General features: G+C 52.5%; 1 protein-coding gene across 1 annotated transcript in view; it reads right to left on the bottom strand.

Annotated features, from left to right (window-relative positions):
* Nucleotides 1–11343, bottom strand: part of CCDC57 (coiled-coil domain containing 57) — a 94499-nt gene extending 83156 nt beyond the window's left edge. Inside the window, exons 1-3 of the mRNA XM_089901516.1 lie at nucleotides 10845–11343; nucleotides 9550–9658; nucleotides 1384–1485 (exon numbers count right to left, since the gene is read on the bottom strand). Of these exons, the coding sequence (XP_089757642.1) occupies nucleotides 1384–1485; nucleotides 9550–9658; nucleotides 10845–11251 (618 nt within the window). The 5' untranslated portion in view covers nucleotides 11252–11343. The remainder of the gene's footprint in view (nucleotides 1–1383; nucleotides 1486–9549; nucleotides 9659–10844) is intronic.
* Between the last annotated feature and the right edge of the window lie 8658 nt (nucleotides 11344–20001).

The following is a 20001-nucleotide window of genomic DNA, read 5'->3' as shown; positions in this document are numbered from 1 at the left end:
TGCTAGAGGTAAGCCTTACCATTTTATCAGAACTGGGAGCGAAGGAAAACTGGAATTTGAGAAGCAATAGAACAGTGAGTCTCCTCACATGCTCCCACAACCTTGAGAGCACGGGCCCCGTGTGAGTCCCTGTGGTACCCCAGCACCCGACTCAGGTATGATTTGATACTGGAATCACACAGCCAGATGGAGGCTGTACGAACGTGGCTCCCTGCTGAGTGACCCCACTCAAACCCCAGCCACACACTCAATTTTTAAATAGCTTCTCTGGGCCTCAGCTTCCTCGACTATAATGCAGAGGTGATGGTACTGCTACCCCCAAATCAGTTCTGTGTATAACCTGTGATGCCCTCAAGGGGCAGGTGTTCAGGAGACCAGAACCGACTCGTGGCATGCCGGAGATGGGAGTGGGGCATGCCCTGGCTCACCCACCCCTGTCCCCTGCTCCTCTGACAGGAGTGCCCACTGCACTGTGAGGCACAGGTTGGCCCTGCACGTCCCGCCTGCTCTCTCTCCCCTGGTGCTCAGAAGTCCTCAAAGTGGCCTCGGGGCGGGGGGGGGGGGTTGGTGGTGTCACTGTGAGGCAGCCCCAGCCTCAAGGTCCTACTCGCCCTGGGTGCATTCCTCCAGGGGAAAGTCAGGGGGACTCCCGCAGAGGGGTCAGGCAGGGCCTGGTGCTGCCCCCTGGACTGCAGCCCTGTGGGAGGCTGGCAGCCTAGAGGAGGGACCTTGCTGACCACTAGTGCAGGGTGTCGATCTTACTACTAACACCTGTCTGGACGCTGCCCAGATGTGACCAGCTGGGGCAGCAGGGCCGGGCCAGGCATCAACCCTGCTTCCTTGTCCCCGGCACAACTCCCCTCCCCTCCAGGCTGCTCCCTGTCTCGGTGCTAAAGGCCAGGAATGCGTGCTCCTCATGTGTGCCCTGGCCATGTTGGGGCCAGTGCTTTAGAGAAGTCCTGTTCATGGAGGGGAGCCAGCACCACGGCTGGGAGCACCAACTGCAGACAGGCCTCCTCCTGAAAATAGGGGGATGAGTGGCACCTCCTCACAGGCCCATTCCAAGGTGTCACGCTAGTACACAGGCCAAGGACAGAGTTTGCGGGGTGGTGGTTTCTCCTGAGGGAGGCACTTCCTCAAGGTCAGGTAACTAGACCTGGACTGGTGGCACCAGCGTTCCTCTGGCTGGGCAGAGTGGCCGTACTCCTGACCGGGGCCCTGGCAGGCACAGTGGCAAGCATGTCACCTGCATGTCACCCCCAACTCTGTGTGGCAGAGACCGAGGCCCACGTACAAAGCGGGAGGCCTTCATGTGAACCCTAACTCGCAAGGGGCTTCTCACTTCTGCTGAGGAAATGATCACAGTCCGAGGGCACCCTCTACCTTGAGCTCATGTGCTAGGACCACATTGCTCATGCTGTCAGCCTGCAGGCGGAACGCGTGCTCCCGCTTTTGCATTTCAGATTCAAACTCCTGGAGCAGCTCCTGGAACAAAAAGAGCTGGTGGTGAAAAGAGCACGGTGGGGCCAGCAAAGACCCACAGGCACGCTGAGGGCAGGAGGGACGCACAGGACCTAGCGGAGGACGAGGTCAAGAGTGGGACTGGGGCCTGTAACGCTGCATGAAGGACATCGGAGGGCTCTTGTTCCCACCGTGGACGTAGGTTTGTCCCTCTCCCCTGTGGTCCTGTGGGGTTTTGCTCTGCACAGACAGAGCTGCTAGTGGACCCACAAGGAGAGACACCAGGCCCATGAGCTCAGAAGCACCCCTCCCAGCAGTTCTGTTGTTGGTTCCGTCTATGTCTCTCTCTAAACAACACGCCACTCTTCCCTCCACGCTACCTGCCGGCTTCCTGAGCAGCCCCACCCCACACCCCCGACACGGGGCTCACGGCTCCACTCCCCTGGCTGTGTAAGCCTCACCCACGGGCTGAACCCAAAAGTCCATAAACTATTACAACAATAAAGTGATTCACGGCTCACCCAACAGCAAACGATGATGACGGTTCCCATCTCATTTCTCCCAGAGTTTTCAATTCTCTGTCTCTCTCGCCGCCCCTTCTCTGTCTGGTTGTCTCCTGTTTCCTGAGTGGTGTCTGCTTCCCAGGACACACCCCATAATGTGACCCTTTCTTCTCCTGGGGTGTGGTCCCTCCAGGGCCCTCAGTCTCCATGCCCATCTGGTCTCTCCCTGGGCTGCCTCACAGCCAGCATCCAGGCCCGAGACTCACAGCTCCCCTAGGCGGTCCTCGGTATTCCTGGATGCCCTCTTCCTCTCTCCTGGTTTACGCCTGCTGGAAAGGACCTCCTTCCCCAGCTCAAGAGCTCCCATCATGGTGAGAGTCCCACGATCCCCTGCCCCACTCGGCCTTCTCCCAGGGGGCTGGAGGGGGAGCTGCCCTCGGTTTCCCTGCCCCACCTCTCTCAGACTCACAGGCTTCCAGGTGAGGCTGCCAGCTCAGCCCTGTGACTGGGGCCACCCAGTCCTGGGGACTCGCCCAGCTCAGGCCCCCATTCTCCTGGCAGCCTCCTCCACTCCATCTCTTGGTTCTCAATGTTCTGAACTCAAAAGGGAAACAGAGGCAGCTAAAGGCTGACCCCTCGGCCCCGACACACAGCCACGCTGCACAGGGCTCGCTCAGTAGTTACACTCCAGTTAACTTCCTGAGAGGCTGTTACCCAGCCAGAGGCATCCACACCCTCACACCCCAGGGCCCCGGGCTTATATCTCTTCCCCCAGCAGTGCTGAAGACCTTGTCATGTGTCTTCTGTCCCAAGCTGAGGTTGAGGAGTTTGGGCCAGGCTCTGACTCTACAGGTTTTCTGGACGTTTGCAGCACCTCCTCTTTGTTCCTCTGAAACCCCTTTTGCTCATGGCTCTGGGGGCCTTTCAGTCTGAAGTCCCCACCCTGAGAAGTGGCTATGATGTTTACTTGATAATCTGACACCTTCCTGTTCTCTGCTGTATGTTTCTGGAATTTGTATTGTTAGATGAATCCTGGATTTATCCTCCATGTCTCTTAAATTCTCTCTTGGATTTTCTGTGTCTTTTTTCCATTTTCTGAATTAATTTCTTTATATATACTTTTATTTTTTTAATTTTAAATATTTATTTATTTATTTGGCTGCGCTGGGTCTTAGTTGAGGCACGCGGGATCCCCGTTGCTGCATACAGGCTCTTAGTCATGGCATGGGGGATCTAGTTCCCTGACCAGCGATTGAACCCGGGCCCCCTCATTGGAAGTGTGGAGTCTTAACGATGGCCAGGGAAGGCTCTATACATACCTTTAATTGTCAAAATTCTTTCTTGTTATGATTGGCCCTTCCTCCTGGCATCCTGAGTTACGGATGCAAAATACACCCCTGGGGACACTGATCTCAGGAAGCCCCCACAATGTGCTCTTAGACACTGAAAATGAAGATATAATGGGATGAGTGGCTGGCTCTGTCCCCACCCCATTCCCAAGAGGCTCAAGTTCTCACCTTGGGGGAACGACACAGGAAGAGCCTCATGGGAAGGAGGGAAATAGCCAGCCCCTGCCCTGGCAGCAGGAAGGTGGCTACTCTCCCGGCCCATCCTCCAGGACTGGGCTGACAGGAGTTGCAGGATCACTGGCACCGCCTGCGGAGCCCAGGAGGCCACAGCACCAGAGCTGCCCACGCAGACAGCTAGACCAACACGGACAACCAATCGCCATGCCCGGGCAAGCCTAGCACGGGCAGGGCCACACGGCCCACCGTGCTGCCTCACACCTGAGCTGATCACGCGGCGGCGGGTTTTAGGATCACTGTCTCGGGAATCATCTCTGTCCTACCCAGGGTCATTTTCCCTGTTCCTCTGGGCGTCTTCTTATGTTGCTGGCATTTCTCTGTCTTGTAATCCTGCCTCAGTTATATGCTCCTACTCAGGAATGAGGCAATAAAAAGTTCACTGGGATGTTAAAATTAAAAACACCTGCTATTCATAAGAGACTGTTACAAAAAGGAAAAGGAAAGGCACAGAATGGGAGAAAAAAATTTTTTTTTGGCCACACCGCGTAGCATGCAGGATCCTAGCTCCCTGACCAGAGATCAAACCCATGCCCCCTGCGGTGGAAGCACGGAGTCTTAACCACTGGATTGCTAGGGAAGTCCTGGAAGAAAACATTTGAAATATATATACCTAAGAACTTGTTTCTGGAATATATATGCAGAACTCTTACATATCAGTAATGTAAAGACAAATAACCCAATTTTTTTAACTACAAGAAAGCTGAACAGACACTTCACAAAGGATATATGAATGGCCAGTAAGCATGTGAAAAGATGCTTAATCTTTGATCATCAGGGATAAGCACATTAAAACCTCAGTAAGACACTACTACACAACCACTAGACTGGCTAAAGAGAAAAAGACTGACAACACTAAGTGCCAGCAAGGACGGGGAGCGACTAGAACTCTAATTGCTGCTGGTGGAATGTGACGCTACAACCATCTTGGAGGACAGCTCGGCAGCTTCTTAAAAAGTTACTCACAGCCGTAGTACACATCGCAGAAATTGCACTCCTGGTCATGTAGCCTGTGTCCATTCAAAGACGGCCAAGGATGCTCACAGCAGCCTCATTCGAAATGGCCCCAAACTGGAAACGACCCAAGTGTCCAAAATGTGCGTTGACAGAGAACGGAAAGAGACTAGCACCTCCACACAACACAGCACTGGCACCGAGAAGGAACAAGCTGCCAACTACATGACAACCCTGAGCCTCAGACACGTCATGGTGAGAGAGAAGCCAGACAAAAAAGGGCACAGTGCGCAGCTCCATTCTCACAGGACTCCCCGAAAGACAGATCTCGCTGCAAGCGGCAGGAAGCAGGCCAGTGGGGCCGGTGCCAGGGGTGCTGCTCCCTGACTGCAAAGAAGCACGTGGAACTTTGGGTGGCAGGAAAGTTCTGTCTTGGTTGTTACTCAAGTACCTGTGTTAAACCTTGTTGAACTGCACGCTTAACATGGGTGCATGGACTGTAGGAAATTACAGCTCAATTAAGTTGAATCTTCGCAGAGCCGACTGAGGGCGCTGCTTCCCTAATGTCAGATCTGCGCTGCAGACACCAGGGCCCACACAGCCGCCTTCCTTCTCCCCGTGGGTAGTTCAATTTCTGTAAAGAAAACTGTGCTGAGCTTCTGCCTGGGGAAGGAGCTCCTGGCTGCTGGGCACTCCATCTGCACATGAGGGGTGTGGTTCGCGGCCCCAAATACAGACATCCACCTGCACGTGCATGGCCCCTGGTGTCCCAAGGCCTAACCTCTCTGAGTCTGTAGGCCCACTGGCTGCGTTTCCCACAGGCCCACTCCCCAGCTGCTGCCCCCGCCCTCCCCGGGAAGGCTCAGGCTCACTCATCCGTGTGCTGAGACCCTTCTCCTGCTCCCGTCACTGCTGTGGGTTCTCACTGTCCTTAGTCCTTTATCGTCTTGTTTACAGTGGTGACAGGAGAGCAGACACTCGTGGCTGATGTGCCCTATGGACGGGAGGTCTGGATACAGATGCAGAAATCACACACTGAGGGACAGAGTCAAACTGAAATGCACGTCCTGGAAAGCACAGCGCACGGAGAGCCCAGCACACTAGCAGGATTCCAGGTTTCTGACCAAGTAATGAGGCCCCTGCTTTTGAAGAGGCTTGGACAGACTCAGCTCCCTGAAGGAAAGAGTCGGGGAAGGCTGAACCCAGCCTGAGCGCGCCGGCAAGAATGGGCTCGTCTGCCTCCGCCCTGCAATAAACTCCATAGCAGCCTCCCTCCCCTCCTCGGAAGGTGGGGGGCCTCAGAGACACCATGCAGAAGTACAACTGAAAACATACTTTTTTTATCCCTTGAGAAGCAAGACGAAGTATAAGGGGTCACTCGAGTAACCCTTGTTGGGATCAGAATATGAAAATCATTGAGATTCACTCCTAACGCTACAAAATACTGAAGCACTTGGTTTCTGCTCAAAGTTCTGCAGTCTGTGGCTGCCAGGGGGCAGGAAGCCCTCGCACAGGCAGAGCCTGGCCCAGACCAGCGGGCAAGCATTTAGTGTCCTTGGTGAGGAAACAAGAAAGCCACCACCCCTGCAACGCGCTGCTGCGTCCAAGTCCACTCCCCATCCCCACTTCACCCCAGAGACACGCGGCTCAGGCCCGCCTCCCGACCACCCTCTTCTCTTGCTCCTGGGGGCCCCTGTCCTGCTAGTCCCCCACCCATGCCCCTGCCCTGTGCCGATGTCCCTGGCTCAGCCTGGATGGCTCCTCTGCCTACAGTCACCCTTTGGGGGTGCCCCAGGTTCCTAGCTCTGTACCCTGTGGCCCACCTGCTCCATCCTGACCTCCCAGTTTGTCCACCTGGGAGCGCAGAAGCCACTTCCTATGCAGCCCGACCAAGCGCCCTCCCCATCCTCCCTGTGTGGTTCCCCCATCTCCAAACAGGGCAAGTCATCCCGCCAGGCACTCAGCCCCAAACCAGATGTGTCCTCGGCGCCTGCCTCTCACCCCATCTCATCTATCAGCGTGTGCACTGGCTCTGCCGTCTAGGTGTATCCAGAACCTGCCAGTGGCTCAAGCCCCAGCCCCTCACCTGGGGCTGCGGCAGCCTCCTCCTGTCTCCCTGCCTCCCCAGTCCCACAGACTGTCCTCAACCCAACAACAGAGGATCTTTTAAAAACTCAACTTGGCTCACAAGCCCCCAAGAGTTTCTCACCTCACTTGGAGCAAAGGCCATCCTCACGAGGGCCTACACCACTGCTATCTCAGCCCCCTTGAACTTGAACTCTGATGCCAACTGAAGGCAGGCTCACAAGTCCTCTTCTCAGGGTGCCCTTCCGGACCTGCCTATTAAAGATCAGCCCCATCCACCCTGCCTCCCTGTGTTATGCAGGTGATGTCCCTAGGATGCTACAGCCAGAGCCTGTAATGTTTGGGTGTCCACTGTGCCCCCACAAGGGCCAGCTCACTCTCAGGGCAGGTGGGGCCCCTGCTCAGCCCTAACCCCAGGGCCCGGGATGGTGTCTGGCAAAGTCTATTTGTTAAATGAATAAATCACTGTTTCTCCTCCAGTGGCTTCTAATCCTGTGACTGCTAACCAACAGTGAAAAACCTTAAGTCCACAGTCTACAGCTTACAAACTCAGCTCCCGTCACCTCATACTTCCTTTTTTGAAAATAAAAATCACTGTTACCATTGAATCAATTCTACCTTTGACAAGTCAATAATGAACACAAAGATCTTCAGAAAAAGGAGACGGGAAACCAGCCCAAAGGAAGCCCACAAAGCTGATGAGCAAGCACATAAGGCCCTTTCTTCAGTCACAGAGAGTCGGGCGTGGGCAGCACAGCCCTGAGGCTGGCGTGAGCCCCAGCTGTCCCTGAACCACACTAGGCAGCAAAGGCTGCCCAAGTTCCTGGCAGCAGCTCTGGACGGAGCCCAGAGCTGGAGAGTCCAGACGTCAAGTTTCCTTCCTTCCAGAGACAGGGCTGGTATAAAAACTCCCATCTGGAGGTGCCCTCCTTGTGGACAAGGGGGCTCAAAGCCTGAACAAGCCTGAGTCGGAGCAAGGGCTCTGAGTGTGGACAGGCTGAGAAGCCACCCACAGACCCAGCCCAACAACCACAACTCCCACCAGGGCACTGCTGCCTCCAAGTGCCACTGACTGTCCTGCTAACTGGGACACTCCCACCGCTGCCCAGAGCCCTTCCGAAACTGCTTCTTTGGAAGGGACTCCAATGCCACTTGAGGAAACCTCATGACTTAGATGAGTCATACCTGTCTTGATCACTCAGCTCAGGCCCCAGTGACCTTGGACTGTTTCAAAAAGTCAAACCCGCCCATAATGGAAAAAGTTCTTTGGTCCCTGAGGATTCCAAAAGAAAGTCCTCTGCAGGAAATTTCAAATGTTCTAAGCGATGATGGCATCATGGACAGTAAAATTCAAGCTTCCAAGAGGGGAAGGAAAGGGCAGGGCCCCCTCCTCCACCAGCCGTGGTTGGTAGATGCGGCCGTGCCTGAAAGCTCGGTCACAAGGACAGTTGTGTCCGTGGGCGCCTTCCATCCTGATGGGTACAGCACATCAGGATGCCGTCCTATCTCAGGACACTGACGCTATGCTGTGGGACAGAAAGCCCAGCAGTCAGGCCTCAGTCTGCCAGCTGACAGGTCTGTCCTCCTTGAGAACCGCTGACCCCAGTGCCCGAAAAGGAACCAGCACAGGCAGGCACACCATTCACATCTGCCCAGTGGCACATCCACTGGAGAGACTAGGGGCCTAGTTCAGAGCTCAATGGCTCAGTCAGCATCACTCCAAGGAGGGCAGAAGTGAGGACACAGACAGGTTGACTTCTAGATCCAGCTCCTCTCCAATATCACAGACACAAGTCTAAAAATAAGGCGTGGGCTTCCTTGGTGGCTCAGTGGTTAAGAATCCGCCTGCCAATGCAGGGGACACGGGTTTGAGCCCTGGTCTGGGAAGATCCCACATGCCGTGGAGCAACTAAGCCCGTGCGCCACAACTATTGAGCCTGCGCTCTAGAGCCCACGAGCCACAACTACTGAGCCTGCACGCCTAGAGCCCGTGCTCTGCAACAAGAGAAGCCACCGCAATGAGAAGCCCACACACCACAATGAAGAGTAGCCCCTGCTCGCTGCAACTAGAGAAAGCCCGTGCACAGCAACAAAGACCCAGTGCAGCCAAAAATAAATAAATAAAATAAATAAATTTATAAAAATGAGGCGTGAGTTGTTATCCTGTGGCAGTATGACAGTACCTAAGAGTTCTTGCACTGGAATTGTCTTGGACTCAAATTACGGCTCTGCCACTTACTGAGGGGGATCTTGGGCAGGTTACTTAATGTTTCCCCTATCTGGAAAATGTAGAACAAAATTGTGTCTCTGTTGTGTTGAGCGGATAAATTCACACACACACACAAGGAGCTCCATGAGGCAGTTTCCATAAACACCAGTCACTGCTACGATGACACAAGCTTGGCACATCCTGGAAGGAGACCAAGGGTACCCATGTCCTTGCATACACGCAGCCCTGCCAGACATGGACTTCGGCCATAAGTGTGAAGGATATCCTTCACCCAAACCCCAACATAGCTGAGTCTCTCAGACGTGTAGGCTGAGTTTCAATGACACCAAGGAGAAATTTTGGTGACAGGTTTAAGTGTCACCTGTCAGCTGATACATCTATATTTAAACTTATTTACTGCTTTGTTGAAAGAAGTACAGTTATCACAACTTGAGCTCCCAGCTCTTTTCCACAGTAAATAACTCAAATTTTAACTTCATAATACTTTTTTCTAAAATAAATAAAGGAGGAAATGTTTATTCTATTTGCAAGGAAAGAGAACCCTGGGGGAGTTACTACAGAGGAAGATTTAGACACCCCATCACACTTCCCCACAGATCACCATAAAGTAGAAATCTGTGATCCCAGGATACCATACAGCTAACAAAATGGTCTTCTCCAACTGGTACAATTTTGGTTTCAGAAAGGGCGGGCAGGGTGGGCACCTGAGGAGGAACTGGACCCCACGCCCTACCTGCCGCTGCAGGGCAAGTTCGCTGTCCAGCTCCTCCAGCCTCCTTTCCAGCTTCCACTTCAGGTTCCCATACTGCTCCCGCTGCTGGTCCAGCTCACTGTTCCTGTCACTGTGTGAAAAGTGCAGTTAAGAAAAGTAACACTGAAGAGTCTCCAAACTACTCATTTGCAGGGTCACCTTTGCAAACATGGGGTGACAGGTGATGCTTCACTTTTGCGGGGGTGGCTTTGGCAGGACCCAGGGGACCTACATGCTGCACCTGGACAGGTGACTGCCTGCAGAAGAGTACGTGACGTGGGATCCAGGCTCTCACAACACAATTCCCAAAGTGCCTAAGATACAATCAAAAGTCACTGGTCATACCAAGAACCAGGAAAATCTCTACCTGAATGAGAAAACACAATCCACAGATGTTAACACCAAGATGACACAGATGCTGAAATGATCTAACAAGGATTTTAAAGCAGCCGTCACAAAGATGCTTCAACAAGCAATTTTGCACAGTTTTAGGACAAATGGAAATCAGAAACTCTGAGCAAAGAAAAAGTAACAAAGAATCAAATGGAAATTTGAGAACTGAGAAGTACAATAACCAAAACAAAGGACACCCTGGTTGGGCTCAAAGGCCGAATGAACATGTTAGAGCAAAGAACCAGCGAAAAACAAAAGTTACCTGACCTGTTAATAGAAATAGACTGAAAAAAATGAGCAGAGCCTCAGAGACCTGTGGATAACAAAAGATGTAACACTCACATTATCATCACTGCAGTCCCAGAATGGAAGGAAAAAGAGGGTGGGGCCAAAAATGTACTTGAAGAAATAACGGTTGAAAATGTCCCCAATTCGGTGAAAAGGAACAGGCAGAAGACCTGAGGAGACACGTCACAAAACAGGGTACAGCACTTCAAGGCTGCAGCAGAGCGCACAGCTGAGGCCTGGTCTCCCTTCTCACCGTGAGTGGAGCCCACAAGCCTGACAGCAGCTTCAGGGTCTCAGTCGACTTGCCTCAAGTCAGCTCACTTAGCTTTGGATTTAAAATATATTCCACACCATTAAAATAATCATAAGCTCAAATATGTTTTATTAAAATGATATAGATTTGTAAATCATGGGGAAAAATTCCAAATAGTTGAACCAATCTCCACTAATTTCAGCCACACTGGGACCCAGAAAAAGACATCCAGGTGTGGCCCTGCTTGCCTTCCCTTGACAAACACTGGACAGGTGGGTGCCGGGCAGCGCTGTGGGGCCGGAGGCGTGTGGAGGGTCGGGGAGTGGGGTCCGCTGGCCCTCACCTGTGGACCCGCTCCAGCTCCAGGCGGTGTTCCTGCAGCCTCTGTTGGGACTGCTGCTGCAGATCCTCCACCCGCCGGGCTTCGCCGGCCAGCGCCTGCCTCAGCTTGGCCACCTCGATCTTGAGCTCGCTCACCTCGGCCTGCCTGGCCTCCTCCAGCCCACGGGCCCGGGCAAATGCAGCGTCGTAACGCTCCAGCTCCCGGTCCCGCTCCTCCAGCACCTGCAGGTTGTAGACAAAGTCCTCCCGCAGGCGTCGCAGCTTCCCCTGTGCCTCCTCCAGCTGGCGCTGAGCGTCCTGCAGGGCTGCCTCCTGCATCTGGGAGTGCTGGGCCTGCAGTGCTCGCCACTCCTCCTCCTTGCGAGCCAGCAGGGCATTCAGGGCCTGCTCTGTGGGCGGGGGCAGCATGTCGGCAGCTGCAGCAAAGAGGAGGCAGGCAACGGGTTCACCGTTAGGGACCCTGTCTTCCACAACACACACCTCAGATCCCCAACTAAGTGATCGCTGTCACCAAAGCAGGAGGATGCTCTGGCCAGTTACTGGCTTTCTGGTCACACTCTGAGTTCTGGAGAGCCAAAGGCAGCTCCCCTAGGCTCCAGCAGGGCAGGGGCATACTAGGCCCAGACCCCAAAGGCTCTTTCTACCCTATCCTCACCCTACAGCAGAGGGAACAGACAGTAAGTGCAGGATCACTGAGGTAAGAGAGGAAGGAAAGACAGGGAGTGTTGTTTGCTCATCTACAAAAGCTAGGTTCTTTAAAATAGTTTCATAAAGTGCTCTCTCCATTTTGCAAATAAAAAAATGAGGCCGCTCAGTAGCTGAGCTGTGACTGGCCCCAGGTGGCCCCTGAGCCAATGCCCCTTCCCACACCCATGCTCTACTCCTGGAGCTGGAATGCAGGCTCCCTGAGATCCACCACCCAGAAGCAGGCTCCTCTGTTCTTGTGTCTCCAGTCCATCGTGCACTGATACTTTTGTAAAACACAATAAAGTGCTAGAAGAAAAAATGAAAATTAAAAAAACGAAGATATATAATACACAACTCCGATTTTTTAATTATTAGATTCAACAGCATAAAACTACTTTGTCAAGTTGCCAACAAGTGTCTGAAGACCTCTTGCTTCCCGTCTCCACAGAGGATGGCCCACAAGGGGCAGGGCCGGTGAGGGTTGCTCCCCACCAGGGCACCTCCACCACTGTCCTGGTCCCATCACCCAGCAGAGATGGGGTGGATTCTGATACGCAGAACCGCTGGTGGGGGTGGAGGGGGGAATCTCCTGGGCTTGACTTATGCAATGTGTCCGAGGCTATGGGTCAGGCCCTGCCAGCTACACAACAGGCCCAGAAGGCATAAAGGCTGGCACTGGCATCTTCTGGGGTAGAGGGTGGCATGTGAATGATGCCCGGCTCTGAGAGTGCTTTTCCAGGAAGGCCAGGTGGGGTCTGAGGCAGGCATCCAGCAGTGACTTTTGTGTATCATTGTCCCTAAAGAGTCTGAAATGTCTGATTCATTTTAAGTGGGTCTTTTTTAAGAGGAAAAAGACAAACTGTCCCAGGCCATCTCAACCCACAGGGTCAATACACATTCATGGAAACCCTCTTGGACAGAGGAACAAGATTTCAGGGGCCTGAGAAGACACCCTGCAGGTTGTGGAGGTTCCATGCAGCCCCTCCCAAGGGGCACCAGCAGCATGAATACTGGTCCCCCTTGGTCAATGTAAAGCAAATATCCACAAACTAACTCAGAAGCAGGAACAGGAGAACCTGAGGGTCTTTTTTAAAATTTATTTTTAACATTACATTTACAGCAAACACTCTCTAAACCAGAAAGAGGACTACTTTTTTAGAGACATGAAGTTCATTTCACTCCTGAATTACTGATAACAAAAACCAACAACAGAGGGACTTCGCTGGTGGTCCAGTGGTTAAGAATCTGCCTAGCAATGAGGGGGACACCAGTTCAATCTCTGGTCAGGGAACTAAGATCCCACATGCCGTGGGGCAACTAAGCCCACGTGCCACAACCAGAGAGCCTGCATGAGGCAACTACAGAGCCTGCGCGCTCTGGAGCCCACGCACCACAACAAAGAGCCCGTGTGCCACAACGAAAGATCCTGTGCACCGCAACCAAGACCCAACGCAGCCAATAAATAAATAAATAAATATTAAAAGAAAAACAAACCAACAAAGTTCTACAACGAAACCTTACTTTCTAAAACCCAGCGGAGGTAAGAAATGAACAAATTTTTCATTTTACACAACGTTTTGATGGCATCAGGTTTACTGTGATTGAACTCTTCGTAGGACCTCAATTCAAACACCTGCAGAGTTGCTGCCACCAGCACTGCTCTCCTCAGACAGCCCAAGTCTTGCTTAGCTTATGAGCTGCGGACTCTTTGCCCTGTGAAAGGTGATCACTAATAACAGAACTCATAAAACTCTAGAGAAAAGCAACAAAAAACCAAAAAACAAACACACACACAGACACCCTACCAAACAATTATCTGTGTAATCAAAATTACTACTATTAACATCTTGGAAACAAAATGAAAAAAAAAGTAAAGTGGTCTGGGTTAGTATTTAGAGACTCCCAAAATATTCTGTCAGGACTAAAGAAACAATAAGGTGCGTTTTCTGGAAGAAGATGCGTGTTACGAGCTTGTCTACCCCCGTGGACAGTGGGAACATGAAACAAGCTTTTGAGACATTTGTTTCTCACAGCTCAGCAGAACAGTGCTCAGAACACAGAAAGTAAAATAAGAAACACACGATGAGGGAATTCCTGGTGGTGCAGTGGTTAAAGATCTGCCTGCCAGTGCAGGGGACACGGGTTCGATCTCTGGTCCGGGAAGATCTCACGTGCCGCGGAGCAACTAAGCCCGTGAGCTTAGTGTGCCACAACTACTGAGCTCACAACTACTGAGCCCGCGCGCCTAAAGCCTGTGCTCCACAAGAGAAGCCACTGCAATGAGAAGCCCGTGCGTGGCAACGAAGAGTAGCCCCCACTCGCCGCAACTACAGAAAGCCTGCGTGCAGCAACGAAGACCCAATGCAACCAAAAATAAATAAATAAATAAATAAAATTGATTAAAAAAAAAGAAACACAATGAACGTTAGGAATGGGCAATGAAGGCCAGGTAATTATTAAATATTGAGCAATGCATCTAAGGGCTTGCTGGAAGGCAAAGCACAAAGGAAAACAGGATCCATCATAGGATTTGCATCTTTCATGAGGAAAAAGCAAGGCAGTTTCCCAGGTGAAGCTGTCGGCATTTAGATCTAAATGAATTCCTTACGATAAGGGAAACAAATTGTGCAGGACAGGGCCTGGCAAGCTTTCTCCCTTTCCTGGCCAGTCGGTAAATATTGAGGGCTTGGTGGGTCACAGGGTCTCTACTGATGCCCCTCAACTCTGTGTGAAAGCAGCCACAGAGGACAGAAAAAGTATAGGCTGAGCCTCTCCCACAGGCCTGCTGTGCTGACCTCCAGACACTTGTGCAGGGGACGCTTTTATCAGCACCTGTGTGACAAATACTATCATTTCTTAAGGCTGGTCCTCGCAGCCCCTAATCCTCAGGGGTCCGCAATGATCTCAGTCTGGACAGAAACATCCATCCACAACTCCCCGGTGTCCACTGGGGGTGCAGGCCAGCCTCACGGAGGGGAGGAGGCACATGCCCTTCCAGCCCAGCCTGTCTCGGGGTGACTGCACCAGAGATGCGGAGCAAAGGGAGAGGGCACAGGCACGAGAGGCTGAGTGAGAAGGAGGAGAACGCAGGGCCTTGTGGGGTTGTGATACAGCAACAAACACTGGTCTTCATCCACGGTTTCTGGCACAAGGCTCCTAAAACCCTATTTCCTGAGTGACAGAAGCTACAGGGGCATCTTTAGTTAGTTTTTGTTCCTAGCTCCTGAAATAACTCCTGAAATGTCTCCCATTATTCATAACAAACCTCTTTCAACCACACCTGAGTCTATGTTAATGAGGTGATTTTGGAAAGCCCCTAGATAACCAATGGTTGGGGGCTGGTTGCCAGGGGAACCGGAGGGTTGGAACTTGCACCTCCACCTCCCAACTTTCAGGGAAAGGAGAGGAGCTGGAGGCTGAATCAATCACCAGTGGCTAATGGTTTAATCAATCAGGTTTAAAAATCCTGCCAGGTGGGCCTCCAACCCACAATCTGGACAGGATTGGCAAACAATCTAGGCATGTTGCAGCAAAAATAGAAATGAAGTTTTCCCTCTCCTGAGAACAAGAAAAATAAAGGGAACAGTGAACAGGCTAGACAAGAAACATAACCTGGCCTGAAAGAGTTAATCACTCCTAGTTTTAACTGTTACTAATCTGTAGTGTCTGTAACTAGATTTGTACTTCACAAAGCTAACCTATCACTCTTTAACACTATGTGAATGACATCCTGCACTCCCTTGTAGCATCTGCATTTCAGAAAGAAGGTCGCAGGCCGATAACCAAGAGACAAACGGACCCAACAACCCAATTACCAGGCTGCCTGAGGCTAGCTGTGACTGTTTTGAAATAATGCAGGAAAAAGAATGCAAGACCTTCACTACTTTTGATCCTTATCATATAGGCCTGACTGCAAGCCCCACATGTAAATCTTCTCTGATTCCCCTAGGAGCAGGGGCACAGTTCTTGAGGTGCCAGCATGCCACGTCTCTCCTTTGCCTGGCAGAGAAATAAAAGCCTCTCTATTTCTTTTCCTCCAAATCTCTGTCTCCGTATTTCTATTCGGCATTGGTGCACAGGGAGCCAAGGTTTTTGGCAACAGGCACAGGTGCATTTCTTTAAGAAGGTTACTCACCCAAAAGACATCTTCCAAACACAAAAACTCAAAACCCAAAACCTGCTTCCCTGGTAGCGCAGTGGTTAAGAACCCGCCTGCCAATGCAGGGGATACAGGTTCAAGCCCTGGTCCAGGAAGATCCCACATGCCGCGGAGCAGCAAAGCCCGTGCGCCACAACTACTGAGCCTGCGCTCTGGAGTGCGCCAGCCACAACTACTGAGCCTGCATGCCACAACTACTGAAGCCCGCGCACATAGAGCCCGTGCTCCACAATAAGAGAAGCCACCGCAATGAGAAGCCCACGCACTGCAACGAAGAGTAGCCCCCGCTTGCCACAACTAGAGAAAGCCCGCGCACAGCAACAAAGACCCAATGCAACCAAAAATAAATAATAAATAAATTAAAAAAAAACAAAACAGGGGCTTCCCTGGTGGCGCAGTGGTTGAGAGTCCGCCTGCCGATGCAGGGGACACGGGTTTGTGCCCCGGTCCGGGAAGATCGCACATGCCGCGGAGCGGCTAGGCCCGTGAGCCATGGCCGCTGAGCCTGCGCGTCCGGCGGCTGTGCTCCGCAACGGGAGAGGCCACAACAGTGAGAGGCCCGCGTACCGCAAAACAAACAAACAAACAAACAAAACAAACCCAAAACCTGTCTCTTTGCTGCAAAATGAAACTAAGCACCGAAGGTCAGCAACACCTCCCTGGGGAAATCCAGGGGACGGTCCCTGGAACAAACAGACCAAGCAGATGCTCAGACTCCTCCACAGGCTTTCAGTACAGCAAGGGGCCAACGAGGCACAGGCAAAACGTCCCTCTGGACTTACCTCGTGGCTGGCAACCAGGTTCACTTTGCCCCCCACACAACAAGCCTCGCTTAGACACCGAGGTTGCAGCAAAGAGGGTGTTTATTTGCAAGATAATCAAATCTCAAATCCACCTCCCCAGAGGCAAGGGGCTCGGGGTATTTATGGGATCAGGAATAAAGAAGCAGGGCAGTCAGAGGCAAGCTCATGAGGAAAGGTGATTGAAAAAAGGTTTGGTAATCGGTCTGCACAGGTGTAACTAGGCTACAGGCCTCTGCACGTTTTGAGGGTGGAGTTTTCGACCCTCCAGTGTTAAAAGGTCACCAAGCGGACACTCCTACATGCCCAGTTGGAGGGTTGATGGTCCTATCCAGTCTTAACTGGCTCAGCTTGAACTAGACACAGCTGACTCCAAGTTCCTGGAAAACAACTCAGGCAAACATCTTATTGTTTAGGCTACATGCTGCTCGGAGGACATGCAAGTCTTAAAACTACCTTGATTAGTGAAGGCAGGTGAATGGGTTTGACTAATTATTATGCACGGTTTCAAAAGCATCCATAGAAACCCCTGAACTAGCAGGTTTGGAGAACTTCTGGGCTGGTGAAGGCGTGGAAGTGTGGAGGGCAGTGTGCCGGGAGAGCGAGCATGGGAGCTCCCGGCCCCTCCCACCCACCTTACCCTGTGTCTTCCATCTGGCAGCTCTGAGTTGTATCCGCTTATAATAAACTGGTGATCTAGTAAGTAAGGCGCTTCCCAGAGTTCTGTGAGCTGCTCTAGCACATTACTGAACCTGAGGAGAGGGGTCATGGGAACCCTGATTTACAGCAGTCGGGCAGAGCATAGGTGACAACCTGGACTTGCAACTGGCAACCAGAAGGGGGGCATCTCGTGGGATCGGCACTAACCCCAGACAGTTAGTGTGGGAACTGAGTTAAACGTAGGACACCCACTCGGTGTCCACCGAGAATCTGAGAATGCTTGATGGAGGAAGCGCCCCCTGACATGTGGCATCGGACAGGAAGCAAGCGTCCTGAGTGTGAGGGCAGGGAGGGAGGACGAACTCGGAAGCAGGGTCCTAATCAGAAGGGACGGCCGAACTCCACAAGTGTCCTGATAGAGCTGTCCTAACCAGGGACAGCGTGGTGGCCTCCCCGCAGGGCTCTGGGGCAGAGCAGAGCTCTGCCGGGGCAGACCTTGGGCACAGCCCCGGTCTCCACCACCTCTCCTGCTAGGCAGTCGCACCCTGCCTCGCCCAGCACCCACAGGCCCAGTGCGGCCATGTCAGCCTCTCCTTAGCTGCATCCATCCAGGACCTGCTTGCCATCTCGAGTTAACAGGGTGCTGACAGAAACCCTGAGCCTGCCACCCCCGTTGCCCTCAGCTCGCCGATGGCACCCCTCTCCACCCAGCTGCCCAAGCTGAACACCAGGAACTAGCCTGGATTTCCTGCTGTCTCTCATCCCCCCACCACACCTCAGCCACCATCATCCCTCACCTGGAGTCTCGCTGACTCCAGACCATGAACTGGCCCCTTTGCTCCACACTTGCCTTTTCAGAGCCACCAAAGGAATCTTGAAAAAAAAAAAAGCCTAACTGCCCCCCCGCCCAGCAGTGCTTCCGGTTCCTCGGTCCACTTACAACACTTGGATCGCTACATTCAGGGCTGGGATGTGCCGAATGGTTCCCCCTCCCACCCCGTCAGTCAATCTCAATCCAGCTGCCCCTCTGCCTGGAATGCTCCACCCAACCCACAAGCAGGCTCCTTCCTGTCACTGAGACCAACTCAAGGATCACTCCAGGAAATCCCCCCTCAACTTCGACCCAAACTGGTGCAATGCCGTAGACCTATCCAAATTCTCTGCGGGGCACTTACCAGGAGCGGGTGGATTATTGCTTATGTTATCATTCTTCCCTACACGTTCCACGTGGTATCCCATACTTGGAACTCCAGCACACAGGAGGCGCTCAAAAGTATGTACTAAATAACTAAATGGTAAAAACTATCACATGGCGGGCTTCCCTGGTGGCGCAGTGGTTGAGAGTCCGCCTGCCGATGCAGGGGACGCGGGTTCGTGCCCCGGTCCGGGAAGATCCCACGTGCCGCGGAGCAGCTGGGCCCGTGAGCCATGGCCGCTGAGCCTGCGTGTTCGGAGCCTGTGCTCCGCAACGGGAGAGGCCACAACAGTGAGAGGCCCGCGTACCGCAAAAAAAAAAAAAAAAAGTAAAAAAAACTATCACATGACAACACATAAACATGGGGATCTGGGGCTACAGCAGAGGAACCCGGGAGGCAGGTATCTTTGTTCCCCCAGGGCCCTTCCAAACCACTCCTCCTCCTCCTCCAAAGGCTCGGCTTCCTTAAAGTACCCACAACCCTGTGTACTAGGTGGTCTCAGAGCCCAGGTGGCTCTACCACAGAGGATGACCCTGCATCCGCTGAGGTGCCTGGCCCACCTCTGCTACCCCGTCCATGGTTTCCCCCACTCCAAAATACCCAAGCACCCCACACTCTGATCGCCAGCCCTCTCCGTTCAGATTCGGTCACTCTAGATTAACAATAACTTGATCTTTAAGTGTGTTATTGGATGTATCAATGAACTACAGGAAAACTAAGGACATTCACTTTAAAAAGTTTTGAATTCAGTAAAAACTGGAGTTATTGGCTTCCAGTTCAGTCAGTTGCCAAGTATTTCCCCCAGGTAGACAGCCGAGGGGACTCCCCAGGTATGTCCTGAGGTCACCACACTCTGTTCTGTACGCCAATCCCTGGCACCTTGAAGGAGATAACAAATGTTTGTTACTACTCCAGTTAGGATGTATATCATTGTAGCCAGAAAAAAAATGATACTATGTAAAATTCTCATAAACATAGCAAACTTTCTTAAATTCATTCATTTAACAAGTATTTATTTAGCACTTACTACATGTCAGGTGCTGTTTCACCTGCTGGAGACACGGGCCAGGTCCCCACACCAACGGGTTGTCATCCCTACTGGGACAAGACAGAGATGCACGGAAACAAAGGGGCAGAGGAGGTAACTTCCCACATCACTAGCTTGGCCGGAGACGCAGGGCTGCTCGGGTCAGAGGTCAGGGAGGCCCTGCCCAGAGGGAAAGGCAGGAAGGGGCTCTGCTCAGCCTTCAGGAGGCTTACACATCCTGTTCAGCCCGTGGCCCCTGCCCTGGCTGCAAGCCTCCCAGGACCACTGGGAAACCAGGGTTCCAGCAGGTCAGCCTGGCCACCAAGCTCAAGAAAAGCCCGGAGTGGAATAACAAGGCGACTCGATGACCTCCACAGTTGGGCGTTCACCCACACTAACTGACGTCTAATGGCTGGCCCCCCCAAACCCCAACATATGCACAAAGCCAGCTGACTACAGTGGGGCTGCGTGAGTGCGAGCTGGCACGTGGCCTAGTGAGTTCTGGGGTCTGGCAGTCTTGTCAACAGAAATCGGCGTACACACAGACCACCCACATGCCTGTGCACACTCACAGGCAAAGAATCAGGATTTAAGCAAATACACAACTTTAAATGATGCCGATGCTACTG

The sequence above is a fragment of the Delphinapterus leucas genome, chromosome 19 (assembly GCF_059928025.1).
Source record: "Delphinapterus leucas isolate spDelLeu-1000000601 "Yukka" chromosome 19, BTC_Dleu_Yukka2, whole genome shotgun sequence".
NCBI lineage: Eukaryota > Metazoa > Chordata > Mammalia > Artiodactyla > Monodontidae > Delphinapterus > Delphinapterus leucas.
Note: the sequence above shows the minus strand (reverse complement) of the source record. Positions and strands in the feature narration are given on the sequence as shown.